We start from the raw sequence: 11,792 nt of genomic DNA, 5'->3' as shown, positions 1-11,792 counted from the left end.
GCTGTGGAACGTCTTTTTTGCCCGCCAGCTGGTCATTCTGACGTCAGCTGAAAACTATCAATAGTGCACTCTATCTTTTGTTTGTATTTATTTTAGTTTTATCCTAGTTATTGACCTGTAAACTGGACTGAATGTCAGTGTTCAAAATAAATCTGCTCAGGAGGCACTGTTAAAACTCTCACTCTATTTCTTATTTGTGATGTTTTATTCTTGAAAAGAGGAGTTATGATAGCATATAGCCTACCACTAGTTGTGGTTTTAATTGCAGTTATATAAGCACAATGTTGTCTGGGAGAAGGGTACTCAAGCCAAACAAATATGGTGTCTATTATATGATTATAATTATTTCTTAGAAAATCGGTATCGGAAAACCGGTTTTGGCAGGTCAGACCTCCTTAAAAACCGGAAATCGGTATCGGCCAAGAATTTTGCAATCGGTGCATCTCTATTTATATTCATATTTTTAAACATAACCTATTGAAATTCACTGCAGTTAATGAATAATGTCAAGATTAATACTATACTATACTGATTGGAGACTGTTCACATTCAGTAGTTGACCTTGTAAACACAAGTTCTCTGAAGTGAAGAGCTGGAGATTGGCGAAATTGACCCAGGAAACGTTTAGATTAAGTTTGGAGGGCCTCCCTAATGGGTGGAGCCTCGTCCAGTGTAAAAATATTGAAATGGACTAAACATGATTCAAAACAAAATGACATGCAAAGGAGCACCATTGCACAGAACACACAATCCACATGTACTAAGAGAGGCAAAGACTGCAAAACTTGTGTGACTGGAGCACTGGACAGAGAACAAAACAAACATAATTAAAAAAACATAGATAGAACGACATCAAGTCATCAGCATCCCTGTTACTAGACAACAACAACAACATGACTCCAACACTAGAAAAATGATAAAAGAATTATACTAAAACCTATCTAAGGCAGACACTGAAAAGGAAATCAGGTCCTATTGTATAGCTATTTATGTGCCTTTTGATTCAATATAAAATGGGAATATCACTTAATGTTTAAATTACGGCAATTCGATATGGCAATATGCATGGAACTGAATTAATCCCAGTCCACAAAAGGGTGATTTTAACCCTACTTACCACTGCTTTGATGTGTGTTCTTGGTCACACACACTTCTCTCTGGAACCGTGAAGAAAGTGCAAGTCGGGGTCTAGAGTGAGACACAAAGCTAGTGAGGCTGGTGTATGCATCGGAACAATGGCAGCAAAACACAGTTGTATTCATTAACAATAACAGAAGAGTCCAGTCACATGACCATTTCGGAGACAACTCAATTACATTCAATTGTATTTATATAGCGCCATAACAATACAATTGTCTCAAGGCTCTTTACAGAGCCCAGAGCCTGAACTTGAGCGTGTATACAGGTGAGCTAAGCTTTGAGCATCACTCCTTATACACCTCCCAGACTGTGCACACACATGCTGCTGAGCCATGCTCATACTTCTACCACCTAGCAGAGGCTAGTGTTAGCTTAGTTTATTAGTGTGCGCTGACTGTACCGTTCAGTCTGTGAGTTGGGTCTGAAAGAGGTCACACTTGGCTGGTTGTTGGTGAAGAACTGCCTCTGGATGCCGTAGTTCCCTGGGTTTGACATGCCACCACGGCCGTAGTTCCCTGGGTTTGACATGCCACCATGGCCGTAGTTCCCTGGGTTTGACATGCCACCACAGCTGTAGTTCCCTGGGTTTGACATGCCACCACGGCCGTAGTTCCCTGGATTTGACATGCCACCGCGGCCGGTCTGACTCATGTATTCGGGTTGCCTTAGGGAGGTTCTGGGCTTCGCTGTAGAGAGGAACACCAATTGTAGATCCTCATCCTATTTACTGAATTATCAACTAGCTTCTCAGTGAGCAGTCAAACTAAATTTCTCATGAACAGGTTTTCAATGATGTCCCAGGAAACACAACTTAGCTTTTTTAGCATTTAGTAAGTCACACATCAACAGTTATCAGTACAGTACACTAAGGCTTAACCAGTGATATTATATAAGTGTAAATCAGGAAACAGCATGCTCAACCAGTAGTCTGTGGTTGGTCCTTCTTCCTCTCTGTCAACTAGTCATCCCATAGAAAGGCAGTCCTGGGCCACATTCACACAATGGTTTGTGAAACGGGTTCAACAGAGTATAGCTCTGCTTATTACACGACCTTCACTTTGTTTCGACCTGAACATAGAACTTAGGTTTTGTGTGCATAAAACTGCACAAAACAAAGTGGGTTACTAGGACACTACCCAGGCTTGGAAGGCCACCACACACACACCATCAGAGAGGCTTCATTCACCAGCAAATGAAATGAGCGTAGCTCAGATTCCTTACAAATAAACTGCACCAGAACTCTCAAGGAGAAAGACGCTGCAGGTTTCGTTTACTTTTAATCTCCTTGATACAAAGGCACACTACACTGGCGGCAAGATCAAACAAACTCAACACCATCTAGTGAGATACCCAACACAAGACAAGCAAACTGAGGTGTAAGAGAGTCACTGTGCACTGAGAGAACATAATGTAATGTTCTGGAACATCCTAAAATCAGCTTGAGTCCCCTGCTGGACAAGCAGGGGAATGTGCTTGGTGCTTTTGAACAGCTGGCAACCCTCTGGGAATCAGTTGCAAAACATGGAAATGCTAAGTCAGATGTTATAAATATAAAGCAAAATCATGATTGTTTTTCCCCTTTCCCCACCTTGGGCTTTTCATTATTAGGGACTAGCGAAATAACAGTTCTTACCGTGGAGCATAAATGGGGATGCAGACTTCACTCTCATATAGCAGTTCACCATCTTGGCACGGCCAGTTTTTTTAGGGGCACGCTGACGCGCAATCAACTGGGCAATGTGTGCCGTCTCCTGACACGGGGCAGCAAAGCACATCCCCTGCGAGACAGGTTAAAGGTCAGATAAACCAGACTGAAACTATTCATGTGCTGCCCATTGGACTTTAGAGGATGATTGGACACATTCCTTTTTGAAAGTTCTGCAAAGTGCAATCTTCTCCCAAACTACTCACTAGGTCTTGTTCAAAGTGCTGGCCATTTTATTGCAGTGAATGTTAAGTCATCTCTGATGGGGCTCTGTTCTAATGGCTACTTGACCCCTCATGGGCCTGACCTCTAAACTGTTCTACCTTCCACCATCTGGTCCTCACCTCTCCAAAGTGATTCTGTTCCATGCGTACCACAGAGGGAATACTCCTAAGGAATCCCTCTAAGGCGGGGTAGCCCATCTGCCTATGCTGAATAAACTCCCCGGTAAGAGCCCTGTAGTCGGACTGCAGGCTCGTCACGGACACTCCATTTTTATTGGACTGTAGAACAGCCCGCAGCATCTTTTTCACCAACTCTATGTCAGACATCCTAAAAAGAAAAATAATTCGTGTTAAAATGACTTTCCAACACTGCCATTTGTCCCATCACCTCACAGCATAGCTGCCATAAGAGGCTAAATATATTCGACTCAATCACAATGTAGGCTACATGGTTGGACAGACAATAAAATGTCTTGCATTTAGGCTTAAAATGTTAGCTGGCATATTTCAGGTGTTAAGTATAATGATAATTTTTCTTGGAGGTGTAAATGCAAACTGTTACCCAGGTTGTAAACTATCACAGCTAGTGTAGGCCTTGAAGTAACACTGAACAGAAATTCGGCTAAAGTGTGCCAAAATAATTAACCGACCTTATAACTTTTGGAATACAATTTAAATTAATGCACTTTTCAACACAAATGTATGCCCAGATTAACAAACGTCGGGTACGCTAAAAAATAACTCCTCCTGAAAGGAAGTTATTTAACAGGTGATTAATCATTTCCTTTTAGGCACACTAAACTTCTCTATTGAACATACAATCGCTAGCAACCTTTTGCTAACTAATTTAGCTACATGGAGTGCGTTCGATAGCTAGCTAGGCATCTACTGGTAAATTAGCCCTTCAATTTCAACGCAATTTTAAACCGGTTTAATTCTCCTGTGTGTATTTTTGATAAATTACTCGTTGTAATTTTGGAAATGTTAACGCAGTTAATAATAAAAAGTAACGACACACAAAACGTTAAATGGTGTTAGCTACCTGCTTAAAGGATAAGGACTAGATCATCAAAGTCTGCAAACCTACTGCCAAATTCCCACGTGTTACTATGCTCCGTGTCATTACTCATTAGCGCCAAATTCAAATGTAACATTTTGGGAGAGAAAACCCATCTCCCCATGTTAATACTTTAAATTATTTAAAATTTGACATTTGTTTTTGTGTGTTAGGCTATATTTATTTGTACTTTTATCATTTAACTCCGTTTAGGAAAAAAATACTATTATGATTGAAACATTATCTCAATAGACATTGCCTGTATTTAGCCTAAATGATTGTTAGGCTAGTAGTTTATGCAGAATAATCCACAACAAGAAAATGACTAGGCTACCACAGATTAACCGGTTGCCTATAAACAGACAGACAGACAGACAGACAGACAGACAGACCAGTCCTATGATGGGATGGACGCTGATAGATGTTGAATTTACATGAGGAACCGAAAATAATACCCAAATATAACCATTATTTAAACATGTATGTACAAATGTCTCAATACGTCGATCCCGCTACTCTTACCTGCGTGCTGTCTCATCAGTTTGATGTTTCCTGATAGGAACGGTCCCTAACCCGCCCTCAGGCTCCGACCATGTTTACAGCAGATTTGTCACACTGACTCTTGTATGGTTCGTCATTAAAGCACACGCGGTGTCTGGTATTCAGCAAGAGGCAGTTCAATTCGCTGAAAACTTTTCACGAGGCATTGAGAAACAGGGCACTGGCTAATAGGAGCTAAACAATTAAGCCAGCAGGCACTAGATAGGCCTAAAGAGTTAACACAAACATTTATCAGATATCTGCTTAACTTTGCCAATATGTGCACATCTTACACTAGACCTAGGCATAGGCAACTAAAGAAAAATAAATGGATCATCCAGGAAATCTGCACAATGTTTTTATTTGGTTATTGATATAAAATATACAAGAGTTTTAGCTTTAAAATAGTGGTAGCTTTAGATACGCTGTTATCTCAGAATGTAAACATTTCCCACAGCACATTTGATCATAGAGGACTATATAGCAGTCTATGTAGTTGACTCTAATGCCAAGTCAATGAATCTACCATAAATCTGCAATAAGGCTGAAATTGGTTAGTCCTAATCAAGAGGTCTGATCAGGTCCCTGAGTAGGTTGTATTACTGGGTCTGGTGATTGTTTAGCCTGTGACTCCATCACCCGGGAAGCAGTGATGACGTTGTAGTTTTCTTGGAGAGACAGAGACCTATTCTTCCGCAGCAAAATTAGTTGTGGATTCCTCTGAAGGGTGTAGAAGAGTAGCCAACGACCTTTCACCCTGCCTTCTGTGCCTGACTCTGTGGGATAGCCCAGACAATGAGATAAACCAAAATGAATTGTTGAATAGTTGACTCTTCAACATTGTGCTCATATACACTGTTAGGGACATGATGGATGGTGGAGATACTGAATTTTGTTGACACTGTAGCCTACCAGGTGATGTGTTATGGAACTCGGAGTACGAGGACATCCTTCTTTGTCTCTGTTTTTCCAGTGTTCTGTTAAGCAATAGATGGCAAAAGCAGACCATTACAGGATTATCCTGGTAATGGTCTGCAAAAATCATACCAATCCATGTACTGTACCCTGAAAAAGAACCAGTCACAGATCGACACATATTAGATTGTGATATGTAATGTTTAAATATGTGACAATGAAATAGAGATAGTTCCAATGCAGCACACCTGGATCCATTGACTCGTAGCCCCGTTGCATGATGGTACGGTCAATGCGTGACACAAGCCATGTTCCCACGATACAGCTCGTTAGTAGTCGCAGGATGCAGTTACTCAGACCCATGATGACGTTGTAGAAAAAGAAGAAGTAGTTGAAGTTATGGAAAGCCTTTCTGCAATAAGACAGTCATCATTTCATGTGTGTGTGTGTGTTTGTGAATGTTAGTCTTACAGATTTCATACAGTATAATATTTCTAAAATACACCAACACACTGATTTAATTATTTCATTACTTTACCTATTATTGAGTGCTAAAGGCTTCTCTTTGTCCTGTGGGTCTAATTTGTCCTGAAGGAAGAATATCTGCACCATAACAATCTGCAATATAACCAGAGCGATTACAATGCCGATGGTCAAGCTGAAAGGAATAGGAGAAATGAGAAAAGATTTCATGTGTAAATTTCAGAATGTGGCATGAAACTAAAATTTAGTTGCCAAGGACGTATTTGCATAGGTAGGCCGAGGTTATTATTCAGTTCAAGGTGGTTTACTAGGGCAAACTCTGATTTATACTCACAGGACAAATCCCAAATTAGTCAGCCATTCCACAAATCGTCCTTCCTGAAGTGGTATAACCACTCCATAAACAAACAGCATGGCAAAGAGGAACTGCACAAAATGCAAAATAAAATACCCTGCAGTGATAACACAGAAACATGTCAGAGGTAATTCAGTCAGTAGTGTTCCACCATATATTGTAACATATTCCATGTTTTATAGGGCACAAGGGGATGTTTTCGGCATGTGTGCTACAGTAAAAGTTTTTGCTCATAAAAATGCTGACGATCAAGTTGTTTGAGATGTACCTTAGAGAGGGCCTTATAAAGCTTAGATAGGTGCTGTAGTCCATATACAAAGTGACAAGTACCACAGTTCTTGTTTCTTTAGGGAATTGGTACTTGGTTATTTTTAATTTTCACTATGTCTTGGATGTTGTAAAGATTGCTTTCTTACCCCACAAGGTGAAAGCTATTTGCCATCCTGAGTATCTTGCAATGGCAGCCTTAAAAAGATACAAAGTTTTTAGCTGAATGTTTGTCTTAACACATTACAGGACAGAAAGTGTTAAAATATATCAAATAAAATCCCTTGTTTTTAAAGTCAAACATGGCCAAACCCCTGTAGTTCAAGTTGAACAGTCTCAGTGTAACCTTAAGGGGGCAGCATCACTCACCACACTAACTGCAGAACTCGGGTTGTGAAACTTCTCAGGCAGAAACCCTCTCTGACCAGCCCAAAGCCTTCGCAGGTGTTTCCTGTCATATAACGCTTGGTTAAGCTTGACTGATCAGCATTTACAGCATTTGGTGTTTTTTTTCCACTTCATTGAAGAACATGAAGTTGAATTACAGGCTGTATGTGTATGTATATTAGAATACATTGCTTCAAAGTATCATCTCTAGTTAAAAGTTTATTCGTCATCAAAAGTACAATGCACCTGTAACATGCTAATACGTGAAAAGTGTAGGACACAGAGGTCAAACTGGCAAAGATGGTTGTGGCAAGCCAAGATTCTGTAACAGGCAAGGAAAGAAAACATAAACATTATAATAATGCATTAACACTGTGTAACTATACCCAGCCTTAAAAGGAGAGATGTTATTATTTTTCATCTTATTATTTTTCAATCATTACATTCCTTGAGCTAGCACAATAGATACTGTTGAAGAGCCTATCGTTCCCACTTGCTCAAGGTAATGGGATCGCAACACGAACAGCTTTCACAGCATGACAATGCCAACAGTTACGCCAAAAGACATCAGTTAGCATGGTAGTAAGCTTTCATCAATGTTAATTGTGCTGTTGTTGGTGTTTGCAAGGTCTTTGCATGCCTCTTATGCCATACATCTTGGTTTAAGAAGGAGTAGAATTCTTACTTCGAGCTACATCGCTGAACTTCTCAATTTGTGGCACTAAGGCAATGAACAAATTGTTTGTGTGATTGCAAGATGCTGCCAGTTCTGCCATTGAGTCCTTCAGTGCATCAAGTTTGTCAAAGGCGTAATCACTGAGACTGTAGTCAGTCAGAGTGACCTTAAAGAGAAGAGTTGGAGAGTATGCATTGACACAGACTCTAGCTTTGTTATAGCTGTGGACCTGTTATATTGGCCACTTTTAGTTATGTGTGTTTTCTGCCTTTCACAATATTGTTTTGAGAATGTGACAGATTTAATATGAATACATCAGTTACAAAAATTAGCATAAATCAGTGAGTGATTTAATTTATGAATTTATGGTGGTGGATACTCACTGCATACAATCCAATGAGAGATATGACAGAGGTTCCAATCATTCGGTTGGGAAACTTGAAATTAGGGTCCCAGTCATAGATTTTCCTCTGGAACCAGCTTTTCTCTGATAATCTGTTAGACAGCCCATACAGTGGATTTAGTAACGATAAATGATGATGAGCAATGACATTCATTGATGAATTCATGAATTCATTCATCTCCACCACAAACTGCTGTAAGGCCTTTATACCTAACCGACCAGAACATACCTCAAATGCATAAAAGACTTAGGTCTGGTTCTTTATGGTTTAGCTTGAAACTGATATTTGCTCCTGAAATGTTATGTACACTATAGGCTATATACAGTCAATGCTGAAAGGGTCACTGTTAGACTCAAAATAAGGCACTGAGCCACAGTGTCCCATTTATGCACTTCTACTCTGATGTGACATGGTGTAACACTGCAAAAGATTTTTTTCGGTAACTATTGTTTTAACACCCATAAATTAATTTTCAGAGAGATAAACACATCTGCCTTTCTCACTAGCCAGCCAAGCTATTCAGTGGGTTGCCAAAATGTGAGAAGCTTTCACAGCATCATCCCACCAGATGCCAAAATACATCAGTTAGCAAGCTATCTCGCCTTTATCGGTTCCAGCTTTTTTGCTGTTAGTGTTTCCATGGCAAGTTTGTCGGCTGTAATGAAGTTGTTCCCTCTAGTTTTAGACAAATCTCTGTACAGTACATCATAGGCCTGTTTGACTCTACCGTTCAGAGGGTCTCTGGAGTAAACTCTGCACATATCTGGCCTGGTGACTCTGCAGCAGCTTTTGCTCTTCCTGCAGAGATTAAAATAGGAAGTGAGTACAAAAACACCCACACATACACACCCCTACACCCCCCCCCCCCCCACACACACACACACACATACAAACCCCTACACACACACACACACACACTCACACACACTCACACACAACTACACACAACTACACACACACACACCTACACACCTACGCACACACACACACACACACACACACACACACACACACACACACACACACACATACACTCACACACACACACACACACACACACACACCTACACACATACACACACCCACCCTTACACACACACACACACACCTACACACATACACACACCCACCCTTACAACCCCCCCCCCCCCACCACCACCACACACACACTCTCACACATACACACTCACAAACACACATGCACACATACACACCTACACACCTAAACACATACACACACACACACACACACACACACACACACACACACACACACACACACACACACACACACACACACACACACAACACACCTACACACCTAAACACGTACACACACACACACACACACACTTCACACTTTGTCCCTAACCTCCTCAGCCAGTAGTTTCAGATGGATGCGAACAGACTTCACTATCATGTACACATAACGCCCCAGCAGGAACAGCAGGCACAGCAGGGATGGCCACTGGAAGATCAGCTTTTGCCAGGGCCCGAGCACCTGAGCGGGAAGCACAATAGCAGCCATGATCATAGGTATTTAAGGTCATCCGCTCGACAAGTGCGTGGCATGAAAATTGTACAATCTCTATTCATTTTGCACAGTACCTCTCCACCAGGACACGTGCCGATGTCCAACACGGTCACAATCACCCTGAGTCAACAGAAGTAGAAACAGAATCTGTTTACACATCTTCCTCTTTACGATACATTTTAAGCAACAAAGAAATAGACGACCACTTCCCTGAACTGGTGCAAAGTATGATTGCTGTAGTTTCAGGCCAACAAAACATGGCAAGTTATGTTAATCAATGCAGCAACACTTGTTTACACAACACAACTGTTTAATTACAGATGTTTGGCTCCCTTTAGGGAGAGAGGCTGCACAGAAGGCAGGTTGTGGAGACACTGACCATGTGAGGGTGTAGAGGAGACCCAGAACCCCTCCATACATCCTGTGAGGGGTGGACAGACACGCGAAGAATGGGTAATAGGCCACACCCACCTCCAGAGCACCCACTAGATACACTATTGCTAAGAGACATAATAACTCACATTCAGGTAACTTGACATTTTAGGGCGATCGAAGGTTGATATTGGATTATTCTGGCTAGAGTGCTCAAAGACAAACCTACCTCGAGCCCAGGGTGGTACATTAAAGGGCAGATATCCCTCAGAAAACAGCAGTAGCACACTGGACGACACAGCACCAAATGCAAATCCATATGACCAGCGGTTACTGAGGCTGCCTATGAAGTCTAGGGGGCTGAAATGACAGACACACAGGTATACACACAGACACAGACACATGTGTCACACAAGTGTAAGTGCGCAGGCTGATATTCATTACTTGTTCCATTCAGAGATACATCCTAGACATATACATTCTTGACATCTTAAGATTTCTTTTCTTAATCCTTTTTACTGTTATGAGACCTGAGACACCTGAGAATTGGACTCATTATAGCTGTAAGGAATGGGGATTAGTATCACATCAGTGGAAAGAGTTAGTCTGGAGAAGCTGTGATACAGAGGTCATGGTTCAGAGCTCGACTCACACAACAATGCCAAAATGACCTTTAAGTACAGGGAATCGCTCATCCAACAACCGCTGTTTTTCCCTCCTCTGAATGAAGGAGAGAATGGCCACAATAAAACACTGAAAGGGTGCAGAAAAACTGGTCAGTTACCTGAACCTGGTGGATGACAAATATTATGATGGCTGTATGTGGTCATGGTTAAGGTATTTGGCAGACACTTTTATCGTGACTAACAATACATATTTAAAAAATGTTTAGAACAATAACAATATTTGTTTTTTAGCATGACATGTACTACATTATTAATAATAGCAGATTATAATAGAAAATAACAATTCCAACAATGCTAACTAACAATAAATGTAAATATAACAAAATTGTTGGTGGTCTTTAACCACTTCTTAAAAATACGAAGGCTGTCAGGTATGGTGCTTTTGTAGTGAAATGGATACTTACTGAAGGGACCAGGGAACAGTGCAGAAACAGGTCAAAAGAAATCCCATTCTCACATGTATGGTTCCTGTCCAACAGACAGCACTGCATTACATCTGAGGTCATTCACAATTTATTCTTGCTTTAACATAATAAAACTTAAACATACACACATACTGAAAATACTGAACAGTTCCGTGCCAGGTGCTAGTAGCATGATGACTTGCGAAATATTTAAGACGTTCCAATCAATGGTTCACATCCAAATATCCAAAAATAATCTCTTGTTTTGGCATCACTGAAATGCATAAATTATCATATGTTCACAGAAATGTAAAGTTAAATTGAGATAATGAAATCAATGTTTAAGTATTACTTTAATGATTAATGAATAGTATCGACTCAGCTGTTAGGAATATAGTTTCAGTACAAGCTCAGACCAAAGTGCTCAACCTCTGTATTTAAAGCTCTAGGCACCTCATATTACTTTTGACTCATTGTTAATCACAATCCCCAGCATTCAACAGTCCACAGTGATTGGATCTGAACATTTAGCACCCTATACTTACATACTCTCTGTCTTGTTGAAATAGACAGAGAGGTTGGACAGCAGGTGAGTAGGAAGTGGATAAATGGGATCTCCAGTGCACTCACATACACCTCATCT

The 11,792-nt window shown here is 40.7% G+C and overlaps 1 protein-coding gene across 1 annotated transcript; it reads right to left on the bottom strand.

The window, feature by feature from the left end:
- Positions 1-5,230: 5,230 nt before the first annotated feature.
- On the bottom strand, positions 5,231-11,236 carry stra6l (STRA6-like; the record flags this gene model as incomplete). Its single annotated transcript, XM_080836272.1, has 17 exons — positions 5,231-5,442; positions 5,579-5,731; positions 5,830-5,993; positions 6,120-6,239; positions 6,399-6,516; positions 6,836-6,884; positions 7,056-7,137; positions 7,320-7,395; positions 7,759-7,915; positions 8,133-8,244; positions 8,881-8,951; positions 9,526-9,654; positions 9,762-9,807; positions 10,067-10,187; positions 10,289-10,419; positions 10,712-10,812; positions 11,150-11,236. 17 exons carry the CDS (start codon positions 11,234-11,236, stop codon positions 5,231-5,233), a joined length of 1,929 nt encoding a protein of 642 aa, XP_080692398.1.
- Positions 11,237-11,792: the final 556 nt, after the last annotated feature.

Source organism: Sprattus sprattus (genome assembly GCF_963457725.1).
Source record: "Sprattus sprattus genome assembly, chromosome: 4".
Taxonomy (NCBI): domain Eukaryota; kingdom Metazoa; phylum Chordata; class Actinopteri; order Clupeiformes; family Clupeidae; genus Sprattus; species Sprattus sprattus.
This window is presented reverse-complemented; position numbering and strand designations above follow the sequence as displayed.